A 17,257-nucleotide genomic window follows, 5' to 3' on the forward strand; every position below is an offset into this window, starting at 1 on the left:
AAGGGCCTTAATGTTACCAAAATTTGGCTTACAGACCAGCCTCTTGCTTCTCATTTCAGCCTCAGTGAATTGTACCCCTTAATATTCAAGACATCACATAATCCAAAACAAAGGGTGAGGTTAAACTCAAGGCTGCAGATCTGGTCACTAGCAAGCACAGCACAGAGTCCATAAAAGGAAACAGAGCAGTTTGCTAAACCAGGCAATACATCAATCCTTTATGCTACGTACACTTTATTTACAGGGCATTTGAAGATTCAGAATGATGATGAATGAAGCTGCAAAACACAGTTTGATTTTCATCACTTCAAGGCAGAGAGCAGAGTAAAAATTATTTGTGATTTTATCTTTTTTAACCAAGTCCTAATAGTTAATCCAGAGGCATTTCTTTTTGTTTACTCAGTCTTGTTTCTTATTACTTTCCCACCTTCTGCTTTATTTTATAGCCCTATGTCTGCTCACTGAGTCTGGGGAGTACTCTGTTTTACATGCACCGCTGCATGGACAGATAGGAAGTTTTACCAAGGTCGACAGATGCTAACCTACTCACAGAAGACAAGTTGCTGCAACTTCCTAGTTTGGCAAACAATTATTCTTCCACGGTATCAGTTTGGGCAACATCAAAACTGCAATAAAATGTGCATTTTCCACAAGAAAGACAACAGCAAGAGCATGATAATATTTTATAAATATAGATATTTTCTCTTCTCTCATAGCCTGCATGGAATTCGGTAATAATATCAACCATGGAAAGAGTCACTTAGTACAAACATCAGTTAGACACCCTGACCTAACATTTAATAGGTTGTTTTATATAGAGATTTCTCTCTACATATTTCTGCTTCCCCCAAAGCTTGATTCTTGTAAGGTACCTGTTATTTCCACTGCCAAAAAAATCACTGATCCATATGATTTGACCTCTTAGCAAAAACGTTTTCAAGTGTCATCTGTTTTTGTTTTCCAGAAATCCATTAATTGTGCATTCCCTCTGCTTAAAAGCAATTTTTATGAGGAAACAAAAATATTTCTGTATTTCTTTTCATCATGTATCTTAAAATGCATAAGCAATGCCACTGCAGTATCACAGACTGGTCACTCTCTCTCCTTTTTCTATGACTTGTAAAGTTGGTGTTAATAGTAATGAATGGTTTGCTCAAGATCCTGTTCGTTTTTGCTGAGTGCTAGGAGAAGAAAGTCAAAGCGCATTTGGATTGTCATTTGCACAGTTCAATTTCTTACTGTAACTACTCAGCAACTTCTTAAACCAAATAAAGCAAAGAATTCTGGAATGGACATAGTCTACATGATGAAGTCATCATTCCTAAGCCATGGTGCTATATTTAAATTGTATATTGAGCTACCGTATCCCACTCTGGTATGAAGGGCAATTCAGAGTCAGTGATGGAAAAAGAAAAAAACATTTCCCCCCTTATTCTAACATTGTACAATATCCATTGTTTCCCACACCGCTAGTAGGAAAATGTATGTTCTTACCCCACAGCCTATTCCATTGACTGGTTCACATACAATTTTCCTCACTCCTGGTTCAGGAAGCAAACCCGCTCCGCAGCCGGGAGTTGGACACAGCACTCCTCCCATCTGCAGCACGCACTCCTCGGCCCCATAGCGCTGATAGCGGTTGTACTACAATACAATAGACTGGTGTTAGACTTCCAATGGCACACAACCCTGCCCCCCCCCAAGCTTTGAGCTTGAATCAATCCCACATAATCAAGTCAACCGTCCTAATGTCTCACATGCTAAGTTCGGGTTATTTGTCAAAAGTCTAAAACTTTGCAGTGTCGTTAAATGGGGTGTCACTCCACTCCAACTCCAGCTGCATCATTTTCTGACTTGCAGTTATCATTTTCACCACCAGAAAATTGTGTGGGATATTAAAATCAAGAAAACAGCAGACTGTTTCTGTAAGTAACCTCAAGAACTCTTACATTGCTATAGAAAATTATTGTAAACATCATAAATATATAGTCCAACAACAGATACTGATAAATGCTGTATACAGATTGAAAAGAAACCCACAAAAAACCCCAAGGATCTATAAGTAGAAGTACAGTATAAAGTTTTAGAGCCAAAGGGTTGTAAAAATTGCCCAGCCAACTTTATTTTCAAAATAAATGTCATGAAATTGATTGACAAAATAATTCTCTTATATACATTTATTTCAATGTTAGGTGTAGTTTTTTCCCAGGGTCTCCCAGAAAATTGTCTTAGTTTTTGCAGTTTTCATCTAGTTCCATCCCGATAGCCTAAAAGGATATGGAAATGCCTCCATTTTAATGATGGAGGCACTGACACAGAGCCATATTAAATAACATGCTCACTGTATCCTCACTGACAAAAATGCCCACTCTAAAATGACTGATGCGATTGCAGTAACGTTCCTTGGTCTAACTTACCCTGCTTTCAGACGGAGATAAGCTAAGCAAGCACAAATCATGCTGCGTACATGTAAATCACGTCCACTCTAGAGTTCTGTGTTGGTGCAGTTCCCCACTAGTGGCTATATAACCTTTGTAAACCAGGCTTCAGATTCGCCTATAAATCTGGTCTACTGTAGAGTGAAATAAATGAAAGCAGTTGGTCCTAACAGGCCCAAAGAAAACAGGAAAACCCAAAAGGCCAAAGAAGAAGGGAGTAGTATGAATTTTCTGCACAAGCAGAATGATTTTATGGTGTGCTAAAGGAACAAAACAGAGCTTTATGTTACAGCACTCACAACTGTATTTAGTGCTTCATAAACTTTTCTCTGCCCATGAAAATCCTGTTCCCTTTTTTTGGGGGAGATAACAAACAAAAAATTCTCTCCCCAACCTGCACCCCTCTCCAAAGAAATCCCACAAGGAAAACTGAAGCAATAGGACCAAAGCTTCATATACAAAGGATACAAAGAAGAATTTTAAATTACAGACAGGGGCTCCACTGCATATTTTCTGTGTACATTTAAGAAGATTCTTCTGCAAATGTTGCCATAACATGTCATGTTACATTGGCTTTCTAAAAATAGTATGCGACTTCTTAAAATACTCTAATATATAGACATAAAAGTGTTGCATCTAAGGAAAAAAAAAAAGTTTACCAAACTGAAAGTATCGACCTTTGTCAATTTAAAAAAAAAAAATCCAAGCAAACTCCCTCTCAAAAGAAAAACAAAATCCAAACGGAAAGAAAGCCTTCAAAATAACACTGAGTGTATGAACGGCAGCCAGAAATCCTGAATTAAGGATCTTGGATCTGGAAGATACCAGTATTTTGAGAAATGTACAAGACATGTCTGCAAAGTCTCCTTGAATGAGGGGGCTCAACAAGTCAACTGGTGTTTTTCTATGTTTTTGTTATGCTCGAACCTAGAGTAATGACATAAATATTTCATGTTGGACTCTATCAATTTTCAGTAAAGTTTGTGATCCTTGCACTAAATACATGCTGAGCGCTCTGAGTTATTCTGCTGGCCTTGAACAGAAACACAGGTAACCACAGCTGCAAAACTCTCTGCTGACCTAATTTTTCTTCAGGGCAGAGACTGGACCTAAAGGTGAGGATGGCGAATGTCTTACCCCGTTAAGAGGAAACATTGTGCTGGATGTAGGATTGTTAGCAGATTCTCATTACAGAGGCAAACACCAGTGACACTGTAGCTGAAATTCTGTCAGCATTTCCATTATAAATTCTCAGCTGAAAGGATATGCTTTCCATAAGTCATTAACTTAGCATAAAAGGGCATGGAGAGATTCCTCCTGTCTCCTCTCCTTTTTTTTTTTTTTTTGATACATGAAAATGTATGATAGGTAAGATGAGAATCAATCTGTCTTGTTAAAGAAAGTTACGAAAGGAAATGTCCAGTCCACCTACTGGCAAGGTGGACAAAGCTGTTGTAGTCTGTCCAACAAATTTGACATTTTATAGTGGTTCAGCACAGGACTCATGCCAAATCAGTACAGCACTCTCATCAGTGATTGTCACACTATAAAAGCCAAACAAATGATCAATTTGAAGACAGGAAAGATCCTACTAAATGCGTTTGCACATCTTGACATCTAGTTGCCAGCCTGTTTTCTACCTTCAAAGTCCAGATACATTTATAAGATGTCACTTTCCAATTTCTTTTTCCTTGTGCCTGTACACTAGCTCACTTAAAACCCAGCAACCAACTAAAACATGTAGTAGCAGAACATATACACGTTTGCTGCCATAACACAGTCATACATAACATATGCGGATTTATATGCTGTATTCTGTGGCCTGAAACAAAACAACCCACTTTACATTAAGGGTGCATTTATAAAAGGCTTGTAAAGGACCAAAACACTTATTCATGAATTATTAATTAACTATTTGCATATAGTGACAGATTATATCTATTAGAGGCCTTTTCTTCTATATACCACAGCCATACATATCACATAGTACTGATGCAATCAACATGCTTAAAGCAAGTCAATTTTCAAAAGCCCTTAAATGTCTTTGGACCCCGTGATGCATTTTTGATCACATGTCTGGATGAGATATTTAAGGATATTCCCGCAGACAACTACCACTGGTTTACTTTGCCTCTTATTCTCAACTGGAGATTTAAAGTAGGATTCATTTTAGTTTGGATTTCCGCAGTGATGACGCCTACAGTTGCACTGGTTGTTTAAACTTCTTTTATAATTAACAGGAGAATTAGGATGCAATTAATCTTTTCTCTCTTAGATTTGTACATTAGCATGAAAAGAACTGAGCCCTGGAGTGCCCTGTTTTATTACCTATAAAGAGAGATCAGACAATTTGCTAGATATTGACACCTGAAATTAGGTGACTCCCATAACAGGTGCTTCAGTTCCAATAATTCTGCTCCTAAATCACCCGGCCTAAGCTATGTTTGAAACCAAGGTTTAGGTACCAAAATAGCTTAGACTGTGAACCACCTCACACAATTTTAGCTCTTCAAAAATTAAACATCTAACCTAAACGACTCATATAGGCTCCAAATATATTGAATGAGAAGAAACAAGATCCCAAGTAGGGAATTTATCCTGACTTACATGCGATATCTAAGATAGGCAGGATGAGTCACCCTGTGGAAGTGCTATAGTTGAAGCTGAGAAAACTAACTTAGGCTAGACATCTAACACGTAAAGAGCTGTCATTAAAAGGTGAACTTAACTCTTCTGTACGTTCAAAATATTTCACAAGATCTATTACTCAATTACCGTCAATGTGCCTCCTATTTAGAGATGCACTCATCATGTGTAAAACAGTTCTGCATGCTACAAGGAGGAAAAATATCTCCAATTATTTTTAGGAAAAACCTCTTACGAAGTTTAATATATGGGGAACTTAACTGAACTGCCATCCATGGCACCTGATTTCAATTCCTGTCAGCAGCACAGCCTTCCTGTGGTTTTCACATAAGTCACTTAATCTATGCTTCTCATCAGTTCCCCGTTTGTAAAGAGGGAGAATGGTACGTGCTGATTTCACTGTAGTGTTAAGAGGCAAAATCCATTAATAGTCATGAGGACATCAAATACTATGGTAATGGGGGCATAAAATTACACAGAAATCACCAGCCATCTACTGCTGCTAGAAATCAGCTTTTGAGCAAAGCATGTCAGGCATTTATACGCTACTGTAATAAGGTCCTCAGAAATACAGGTAGGTAAATAGTTGCCAGATTCACCATGGAACCATATATTTCAATGCTTATTTGAAAAGAAAAAGGCTTAAAAATATGATTTACTCCAAACCACTAGTGCTAAGACAGCTAAAGGTATAAGAATAAGGTAGTCATAAAATATTCTGATTTTTTTTTCTCTGACAACTACATCCTGTCATGAACTTCAGTTTGTGAATTGTCCCAGTCAACCCAAATCTATACTTTTCATGGATAAAAATTTTGAGTGGATAAAATTCCCAGCTCTACTTATTTCAACCATATCATGAAGTTCTTTCATGCAATCTTTGCTCATAAAGACTTGTCAGGGCCTTTAGAAATGTTTTTTATAAACGATTATAAATTATAGTATGACATAAGACACGGAGGCTGGATAATTGTAACCATTTATTCCCTGCTCCTCACTTTCCCGATTGGGATGGTTTCCCTTGAGTCTTAGAATGGTACCGGGTTTTCAACCAGTGGAAATTCAATCATTTGATGTTGTAAATCAAGGGTGGTAATATAAATGAAATCATTGGACTGACACAGCAATAAAACAGGTTTAACTTCGGACTGCAGTCTTTTCAGCTACTTTGAGATTCAGATAATAAGACAAAACTGAAATGCACCTGGATGCACAAAACTGTGAACACAGCGATTCCTTGTCATGTTATTTAATTTGCAAGTTATGCTTTAATATCATAGAATCATAGAATGGTTTGGGTTGGAAGGGACCTTAAAAAATCATCTATTCCAACATCCCCTGCCACAGCACATGTGCCTTGTGCTATTTTAATTTTGCTTTTACACTTTGGGCACAGTTTTCTTTATTTTCCCTTTTTTCCTCACACCTAAAAGCATCTGCTCAGTAGCAGCCTCGCAGGGAACTTTGAACAAAAGTTTAACAGTAGATGTAAAGCCAAAATTTCTAATCTCTGAAACGTAATTTGATTACTTGTTTCTTTTAACTGCATGTAATGGTCTCAGAGGAAAGAAAATCTACTTTCTGGAGTCAGATTGTTTTTACTGCTTCTATAAATCAAATAACCATCTGTGTGTTTCAAAATTAGATTGTGGAGGCTATTAGTCCATAATGTAGACTAAGCACTTTATTTATATGTATTATACACATACAAAAAAAAAAAGAATTAGTTCCATAATTTAATTAGGCAACTTAAAGTACAAAACCCTTAGTACTCATTGGACTAGTAAAAATAATTACAAAAGTGTAAGTGTAAATACAGATTAAAAAGAGATGGACTGACATGGCTTTCCATGGAGCATGCTTACTTTATTTTTCCTGAATCACTGGGCTCCTCTGCTCGCCAGTGGTAGGATGGGAAGAGCAAGTTCAGAGCATCAGCTCCTCCTTGTTCTCACAGGAGCACCACAAAGGAGACCAGAAAGAGAACCACCTTCTAGAGGGCTGGAATTTGCCTGACTTTGGAGAGTCATGGAAAATTGGGTAAGGCAGTCTCAAGAAAATACTTAGATAAGAAACCCCTGACAGGACCAATGCAACAAAATTCATGGATGAAATCAAACTGGAGTAGAGAGGAGGAAAGAAAGGAAAGACTGCAGTTTGCAGAATGATATGAAAGAAAGCACAAGGTGAGGGTATGAAAATAGAAAATAATACTGAGAAGAGAGGACACTGGAGCAGGTTGCATTGGAAATCAAACTGAATATATGAGAGGTAATATGATGCAATGAAGAAAGTGGACTAAGTACAGTGTATGGCTTAGCACCGTATTTACAAACTACTGGAAGTTTGTGATCTTCCAGTAGGTATTTTGGGATCAGTCTGAATAGACTGAATGCTGGAGAGAAACATTCTGTGCTTTCCGACCCTTGTGGAGCTCAAATCCACATTCCTTTCTCCATTCAAGTAACAACCACCAAGGCTGTAACTAATGCAAGGAAATCTTTTCAGTTGATGCTGTTGCAAGTTGTGCAACTGAGGTTCACTGAAGTAGATACTGGCTCCCAGGAATTCCACTTCCCAGGTCACAAGAGTGAATATATGCATATTCCATGAAAGCAGATCAAAGTCATCCAAGGGATGGAAGAAGTCCCATCTTCTACATCCATCTGAGACCCTGAACACTGGGGTTCAAATCCTCTCTCTGAATTTAGTAAAAGCTGGCTGGAAGATAATTCCTCTATTTTAAGAAGCACTCAAGTTTTTCATTGATAGTTGTTACAGACAAGTAAACAAATGGAAATCTGGGTTCTACACAAAATGACATTTTTTGGTTTTGACAGGAAAAGAATATCCTTTAAATTAGTTTTGAGCACAAGTACTTTCTCCTTTCTTTCTCCCCATTTTTTATGTCAGCTGTTGAACCAAAAATAAATTACTTTTACTTGTCTAATGCGCAGACAAGAAGTTAAAAAAGGAGTAAGAAAGTAGAGATGCCCTGCCTATGGCAAGAACTCAATGAGAATAAAGTTCTGATAATCCAGGAGAGACAAAGCTGAGGAACTCACATGGATTCCAAATACCTCTGAAGTCAGGGAAGAAGGTGGTTAGGAGACATTCAAAGCAGATATAGCACAGGAAGAAAAGACAGGCACATCACTGGTCATAGGAAATTGAAAGAGTGTAAAGTTTGTTGTGTAGTTCCAGCTATAAAAACAAGGTGGTGTAAAGAGGATCAGGAGTTAAATGCAGTAGCTCAGTTTTAGAGAGAGAGTGATGGGATGGTGATGACAAATCCGAAAGGTGAGCCAAATGAGATGGACAGAAATCAGATATTAGACAGAAAAGTGGAAGAAACTGAGATGCGTATAGATATCACTCACATTGAGTAGTAGCTGAAGCCAGGGGCTGAGTGGGAAGGCACAGAGCTGTAAGGAAGTATACTCGTAAAGATACAGATTTGAGAATACTAACAAAATAGCTTTGGTTTAGTAATTATGAACTGGAGAAATTATTCATTGAAAATTTATTCTTTTTTTTTAACTGCATGTGAATTATCAAGAGGTAACTTACATTTTTTCCAAGTGTAGTTATCAAAAAATCTTGACCCACAAATACTTCCGAAGCCTATTTGACAGTTTCCTGCACTAAACTCAGCTGATTAATTAGAATTGTCACATGACATTACTTTTGCCTGAATGGGTAAATATATATCAATTAGTTTAAGACTGACTCTACATTAATATTCTGTGGCATATACCTAAAAAAAAAATTCCTCTAGCAAGTATTGCAAGAAAAAAAAAAATCAAAAGGACTTTCTCCTTGCCACACAAATGTATTGTATACAAATTGCTTCAAAACCTCCATTAATGTTAAATTATTTCTGTCCACACTGTGTTCTTTTAATACTAATTTCCATATCTCCTAAAGTTACAGCTCACAGCAAAACCTAGCACAAGCCCACACCACCTTTGAACAGCATGGGGATGTGCATCTTCAGATTTTCAAAAGAGGGTATTCCTTTGCATAAGTTTTCCCCAACTGGCAAGGACATGTGGGGAAAAAAAAAAAAAGACTGTCCCCATTCAGGCTTGCTCAGATTCCAGGGATATAAATGCCCACAACATTTCTAAAAAAAAGTGAGCAGTGATATGAGTTGCAGTAGCAGCTGATAGGAGAGATCTGTTAAAACTGATCATTCCCCTGTCAAAATATCAAGAAACTGGCCAATACATTCTGCAAAGTTGTCAGAGCAGATGATGTAGCAGAGAAGTGCAGCTATACATTACTTAGCAGCTTCTTTTCCTGCCACTAGCATGTCATCTGCTTCATCTGTGCTGTGACCTGTTGGGGGCACTGAGGTATAGCAGCAGATTGCTCTCGCATTATTTGTTTTCCCTTCCAGCCTTCAGATGTAGCTGCTATTTTATTCATGAATCACAATATTCCATTTAAACAATTAAACAAGATTTTTTAAATCACTTTGGGGAGAAGAGGGAAGTTTCTCGAAGAGCCGTTAGGGAGACTCCATAACAGTTCACTGCAAGTCATCTTGCTGTGTTGGTATATTATAGTGTTTAGGTCTGAATTAAAGTGTTCTCTCTGCTGTCTCTGGCACTGGCTTGTTGAATTACCTGCCTTCCACTGTACTTGGACAGAGCCCATATTTAGTGCATCTTTAACATATTTTTGTAAGCAGCTTGTACTATCACCACTTGTAGAACCATTTGCATTTACTTGCAGAGACAGCCAGCCTGTCTGGCAAATTCAGCCTGGCAAATGACTACTGCAGGAGACTAATTTTCTTATATTGTGCTATTTTTCAACAGCTCCCCAGTTAATAAATCTTTCATCCCAATCCTCAGTGTATCTCAGGTAGCTACAAAGTGAAGCAGTTAGCCAGCAGGTTGGACTGCATCCATTATGCTAGGGGAAAATGGTGGATTATGAACAGTGAGATCAAATTGCAAGAAAAAGCTCAATAGAGCTAAGGACAGTTAGAAAGCTTCAGATTTTACCCTTCCTGGGGCTGCATGTCCAGAAGACTCTCTTTGCCTTGTACAGACCTTTGTGCACTGGGAGAGTCTGTGAAAAGGAGGTCCAAAACAAACCAGTCAAAGCTGCTTTTGGAGACTTTTCTAGGTCAGACTCTCTGGCACCTTCTCAAAGGGTCAAGTATCAAGTGGGGTAGCAATCTGCTGCTAAATGTAGTTGTGTTGCATATTAAACCAACTACCCTGGAAGTCGGTTTTATGTGGTAAGTTAGGTATCCACAATGCATATCATGTACCAGGGAAGCGTGTACTCTTCTATTGTACCACACAGACTATGATTACCTCTTTCCATAAAGTCTAAAAACAATTCCCTTTTTAAAAACTATCTTGTTGCCACCAACTAAACCTTAAAAGATAGACTTTCCAGCTATGATGAATGTCCCATAATGTACATTCCTGAGGGAATAGAAGACATGGGAGTTTTACATGTCCAGGAGACTACCGAGAAGTTTGACTATTTGGACAACTGTTTTATTATTACAGAACTCCTTTTAGGAAATATTAAATTAATCAGCAACTCTTTGTGCTTCAAGTTAAACACAAAACCTTTTTTTCTCAGCATTAGTTTTCCTTCAATGCTTACATTTAGATAAAGAAACATTTTATTTGGATAGACAGGCAGACAGGCAGACACATGTTTTCGAGTGGTTTGATCCTGCAAGCTGCTCAAAACCTTTCTCTCTTAATTACATCAACAAAAATTATATATGGTCAGTATTTACAGAAAAGAAATACTCAATGAACACAGGGTAGAGACCAGGGTTTTGTATTAGGAACAGTTGCTTGATTTTAATTTACTGAAATTTGGTTGATTAAGGTAAGAGAATTGAAGAAGCAGAGTTCTCTAAGGCATTGGTCTTACTGCCACCTGGTATTTTGATTAAGTATCTAGAGTGATACAAAATTAACATGCCATATATTAAGAGGATGAAAACTTAGCTACCTGGCATGTCTAAAATATAATTGTAAATGGGCAATCATTATTAAGCAGGTGTGTTTCCTAAAAGGTCCCGAAGGTATTGATTCTTGGCCTTATGCCACCTAAAATTTTTATCAATGGCTTTGAAGAAAACCAAGAACATAGAACATCAGTGATAAAGCTTGTAACAATTTGAGAAGAGGAAGTAATGAATATGTAACATGGATGGTTAAGTTCATGCTACAGGGGTATCTGAACTGTTGGTAAACTGGGTTTAAGCAAACAACTTTTCAGCACAGTCACATGTAAAGTTATTTTTCTAGGAACAAACTATTACCCACGACTGCAGAATGGGATTTCTGTCTGGGAAGCAGTATGATGGACCGTGAGCTGAATCTCAACTGTATTCATCCACGTCCAAAAGCACTAAGGCATCTCTTAGATGAATAAATAGAATTGTCTAGAAGGGAAATTATATTCTTTATTGGGCAGCCACTGGTTTAACTGGAACACACAAGTTCCAGTGGGAATGTCCACTTCAAACTGAAAGGTTCCTTCCTTCTGTCTGAAACATACTTAGCTGACAGTCTGACTGACAGACTCCCTTTTGCTGTATAAGCAATTTTTTTAGTCCTGTTTCAGAGGTACGGTGGCTTTTTCTGAGTTGCATTCATAGGTTGAAGTCATTTTTTATTATGATGATCACCTATTGCCTTGTGACAGGCCAAAGGGAATTGGAAATGTAAATGATCTGGACACTGAGGAATGGGAGATGCAATGTAGGGAGCATACTGGTGCTGGTAGAGTGGTGGAAAGAAAAGAGGCTGGGAATTTTTTGTCTTTCACTACTGAGAGGTATAATAGGATCTAATGTCTGCAAGTGATTTGTAAACAAAGAATGGATGTTTTTCTAGGCAATATACTCCAGTTTAAACAAGAATTAATCTAAGAAGGTCATGTAATGTGTATTCTAAAGGAGATCAGAACAGATTATCACAATAGTCCATTCTGCTTTTATAATCTGGCCTTAAATACATAAGCATTTTAAAAATAAATCAAGATTGGATATGAAGCAGTAACATGCCCCTATTATTCTTGAACTGTTGCTTGGAGTGGAAGAAAATATATATTGGTTGATAATACTGAAATTGTATGCAGTCTGAATAAAACAGTTTTATAATTATTTATGATTTTTTTTCTATCTAGTATGCACGATAACAGAAAAAGACACACTTTAGATCTTTTTAAAAAGCAAATATATAACTAAATAAATATAAGAAATAATTAGCTAGTCATGTGAATAAGGACTTTGCCTGAAATTCCTTCCTTTCTTCATTTAGATGTATTTTAATTTTTTTTACCTTGGTTTTGCACCAACTTCTCCTTAACTGTCAAAGTGTGTGCTAACTTCATGCAAGAGCTACTGTGGTTGTCAGTAGACTCATGATAACAATGCTTTTGTAGGGACAGAATATAATTGCAATGTTCTTTACACTTGTATGGGCTTATGGAGTAATTCAAGCCTCATGGCAATGTTCACTACTTGCAAAGACATTGGTTAAGACTGTAATGATAACCACTGTATCCAAATAACCTGTCAGTATAGCCAGTTTCAGAGAGAGGCAAATGTTTATAGGTCAGACCCATTCTGCAAAACAACTTTCCATCTGCACAGTTTTATGCTCCTAATGCATGATGACAAAAATTTCTCATCTGTTTAGGTGTATTCAATACAAAGATGAGTAATTTCATTATGAAAGTCCGAAAGACTACCAAAAATATTCCAAGTGGCAAAAATAATGCATTTATTTGATTAGCAAGGCTTTCCTCATCAAACTCCTCTACTCTCTTCAAGAATTCTCTTATTATTGGACAGAAATTAATTATCTTTTCTTTTGTGGTTCCTCATAGTTTACATCGTCCCACTTCTGAAGTTTGTATATGACCATATAATTTAATACTCTCTTAGTGCAAAGTTGTAAGTGTAGGTGAGTGGAACAAAGAAAGTATTAGGATTATATAAACAATCTTAAATCTGACATTTCCTAATGTCTGAATTCTTCATTTGCACTCTTAACTCTTTTAGCCTTCATTTTTATGTCTACCACTTCCTTTTCTAAAAAGCAAACAGAAAAAAAAAGAAAGTCCATCAATCAAATTATATTTCTCTGTCAGTGGTCATTAGCAAGGCTGAGGTCTACAACTCCATCCTCAGAGCTCTGCTAGTGGAGCTATCAAAGTCTGTCTGGTTCAGCCCTCTCCCTCATACTCCCAGTCTCTTGGTTTAGCTGTTCCCCACTTCTCCTTTAAATCTCTCCCTTTGTCCCACTTCTCCTACTCTGCTTACCTTCACCTCCTCGTGCAGCTCGTTGAGTACAGATCTTACTTTATTTACCAGTCTTTTTAGCAAGTTTCCATATTTGGTCATTCCCTTCCAGCCCTTGGTCCCAGCTCCTTGTCAGACCCTTATTGTGCCATTCTGGTTTCTACTCCTACCCTCTTTCACCAGCCAGTCCCATCCCTCCAGTGTCCCCATGCTTCATCTCACTCTGCCCTCCATTTGTCAGCTGGCTCTAACCAGTCTCTTGGCCCCATCAATCCTGCCATCACTTCTTTTATTTCCTCTTCCTAAGTCTTCAATCTCACCAGATTCCTGCTTCCAGTATCTCCTTTGGCCTAGTCCGTTTTCTGTCTTTTTTTCCACTCCTGTCAGACAAACCCTCCCACACTTCCCTTCATGCTGTCTTCTTGCTGAAGAAAAGCTAAGTCCCTGAGGAATCTGGCTTTTGACTTTCTACAACAACTGAAGTCGGGCACTGGTGGAGGAAAACTGGAAGTCTAGAAAAGGTACCAGGAGCCCTAACTGTAATAGAAAAGGGGAGAGTGACAGGGAAAGGAGAAGCAACAGGGTGTTCTTGACAATATAATCTGATCTAAAAACTAAGAAACCAGACTTTGAATTAACATTTCAGGAGCTGCTCCTACCTCTGTCACAGCCCTCATATAACCTTGTGCAAGTCCTTTGGTGCAAGGTTCATTAAAAGATGCAGATATTCTCATGTACAACACACTAATGCTGAGCTTTCAGGCCCTCGGTCCCTAGTACCTGCAACTCCATGTCAGGCAGTTAGGCTTTATAACCAGTACATTAGGAGAGATACTTCAGAGACAAAGACAACTTGAACTTCAGAAACATTGAGCATTCGAAAATTCAACTTGTCTCTCAAAATTTAAGGCCATTTTCTCAGCATCTCTGTACGTTAATTTCATTATTGACAAAATAATAACTATGAACATCTTGTGAGTGTTGTAAAGCATACTTCAGTTATGCTTTCCTAAGACCCCTCTACAGAAATAGTTTTCTGAGTGCAAAGCACAGCTGTAATTATGAATGAGAAACACACTTTTGAAAGAGAAAAAAGGCCACAAAAAGTGATGGATAATATCATGAGTAGCTGTAAGTATCAATCCTTAGTCAGATTTTTTGTCTATCTGCTGTTTTAGAGAGCCTGTTTACTGCTGTAGTCAAAAGCCGAAAAGCTGTGGCAGATAGCAGATGTACCAATTAATAACCTGTCAAGGCTGATGGATAGAATGAAAAAAAAAAATCTCACATATATCTCCTGTGTGTTTTTTCCCCCATATTTCAGGTCACTGGGGGTCATGAGATACACTCTGCATCCCTGGAGATTGACGAAACTGTCTCATTAGCGTCTATCTTTCATGACATTAAGACGCTGCCTTTGAGATGCTAACTCACCTGTTCTTCTCCTAGAATCCTGAAGTGATGAAGCTCTTTAATCAAGGAGTCTGGACAGCCAGCTGTTGGAAAGAAACAAAAATAGGCATTTTAGAGCTTCCTGTCAGTGCAGTTTCAGCATAAGATACGTAGATGCAGAGAGGATAGAATATACAGATTACCTTAGATAAAGAAGATTAGAAAGATTAGCCATGGTTCTGAGGGCACTGGAATGCTGAAAACCATCTATCAAATAATCCTGCCACATTTCCGAGCATGCTACCAAGAATGCTTAGAAAGGTTATATTCTGAATATTTTAGCCCTTTCCCCAAAGGACTACAAACGAAAGCAAGATGAAAAGGGCAGCACTGTCTGCCAGATACCTCCAGACCCTTAGCGTAAGCCAAAAAGCCTGTTAAAAGAGGATCTCACATCAAAACCTTGGAGCTGCCCAAAGCTGAATTCTGATTCACACACCCGGTTTGGACTCATTTCTAAGCGTAATACAGGCTTTCCCTGATTCCCTGAAGGATTTCATAGGCCCCACAGATCACTTTAATTTTGGCTGTCACAAATATAACCCATTTCACAAATATGTAGTTGTCACCCACAGGTGTAATACACAAACCAACTATGCAGGCAGGGGAGCGATTTGCCAGAACTTTGCAATCAAATTAATGTTCAATCGCTACAGACTTTCACATCTGTACCAGCCAGTAAGAAAGAATGTCTTGCTAGATGCCATGCACTTTACTGACCTGTTCAGACTGTGATTACCTTCCTGGTGATGAAATCCAAGGCTGCTACGCACTTTTGTACACTACTAGACTCATTTCTGGCAAGAGATAAAAGTGCAGACTGTGAAAGCAATCTGGGCTTTATTCTTCTTACCAGAAATTGAAGCATCTGCCTGTGAACAGAGAAAATTCCTTAAAAGGAATTAAGAGCATAGTTCTCCCCAGAACATGGGAAGAACTACGAATTTTATCAACCTGCTTTTCTGCTGATGCAACTACAAATAGTTACCCCTCACTCTTAATGACTGCCATTAAAAGGATGCAAATGAATTTGGATACAGTTGTCAGGAAATCTCCATCAGCACTGTGGCTTCACTCAAAGCCAATGAGGCATGGCCTACACCCTCAACTTTTGTTGGCATAGCTGTCTTAGGGATACAAAGGGAAAAGCCTTTATACTTGCAAGCAACATAACTAAAAAAGGCAAAAACCCTACTATAGACACAATTATACTAGTACAAGTCTTCTATTGGTATAACTTCTTCTACTTAGGGAACTAATTTAAATGACATTCAAATCAGCTTCTTGCTGGTAAATGCTTTAACTCCATTCAGAGGAGGTACAGGTGGAGAATGCACCATCAACACCACTTCATCAGCAAACCCTTTTAAAGGTAGCCAAGTTTAACGGTGGCCAAGGTTTAAGCACTTGCTGGTAATGCTTTAACTCCATTCAGAGGAGGTACAGGTGGAGAATGCACCATCAACACCACTTCATCAGCAAACCCTTTTAAAGGTAGCCAAGTTTAACGGTGGCCAAGGTTTAAGCATATGGTATGAATTATCCATTAATGGCTTGTCTCTTATTAAATATTACTATTTCTTCCCATTTAATAAAACCTATGATACTCTTACAGGCTTCTTTCCACTCACCTTTTCCCCCGTCTCACACACAAGGATATTCACATAGTTGAATGTGTGAGTTTTAGCTCTGAGTGAGTCTTTCTTAATGGATTTCTATTCTCCTCAACTTCTAGGCCCACAACCCCTGTATCACCTTTAATTTTCTCTTCTCATTTCCCCCATGCTTAGGCTCTCACTGTTTATTCTGTTTCTTGTTCTCAATGCATTTAAAGTTGTCCTTACTACTTCCACCACAGAATCACTGCTATGCAGCATTTTTCTGTCCATTTTCACTGGGATTTACATCTCCATCTTCCAGCTCATCCAAACCCTGAATGTATCAACTGCTCTAAATGTCTCACTAACTTCTTGACCTGAGGCCTGACTTGTATGTAGTCCAGAGCTGTTGACTTCCCTGTGTTTCAGATCAGAACTCACTGCATAAAACACAGTTCTTCTCTCTTACCCTCAAGCCCTTATGTAATTATTAATTTTTTTTCTGCATGTAATTGTCCCTGAAAATACAGAATCATAGAATCATAGAATGGTTTGGGTTGGAAGGGACCTTAAAGACCATCTATTCCCACCCCCCCTGCCATGGGCAGGGACACCTTCCACTAGACCAGGTTGCTCAAAGCCCCATCCAACCTGCCCTTGAACACTTCCAGGGATGGGGCATCCACAACTTCTCTGGGCAACATGTTCCAGTGCCTCACCACCCTCATAGTGAAGAATTTCTTCCTTATACCTAATCTAAATCTACCCTCTTTCAGTTTAAAGCCATTACCCCTTGTCCTATCACTACATACCCTTGCAAAAAGTCC

General features: G+C 38.3%; 1 protein-coding gene across 1 annotated transcript in view; it reads right to left on the reverse strand.

Annotated features, from left to right (window-relative positions):
- PARK2 (parkin RBR E3 ubiquitin protein ligase) overlaps window positions 1-17,257 on the reverse strand; it is a 659,837-nt gene that overhangs the window by 118,157 nt on the left and 524,423 nt on the right. Inside the window, exons 8-9 of the mRNA XM_009290119.1 lie at window positions 14,815-14,876; window positions 1,495-1,644 (exon numbers count right to left, since the gene is read on the reverse strand). Coding sequence (XP_009288394.1) covers window positions 1,495-1,644; window positions 14,815-14,876 — 212 coding nt within the window. The remainder of the gene's footprint in view (window positions 1-1,494; window positions 1,645-14,814; window positions 14,877-17,257) is intronic.

This window comes from Aptenodytes forsteri, unplaced genomic scaffold (assembly GCF_000699145.1).
Source record: "Aptenodytes forsteri isolate BGI_AS27 unplaced genomic scaffold, ASM69914v1 Scaffold122, whole genome shotgun sequence".
In the NCBI taxonomy this organism is placed as follows: Eukaryota; Metazoa; Chordata; class Aves; order Sphenisciformes; family Spheniscidae; genus Aptenodytes; species Aptenodytes forsteri.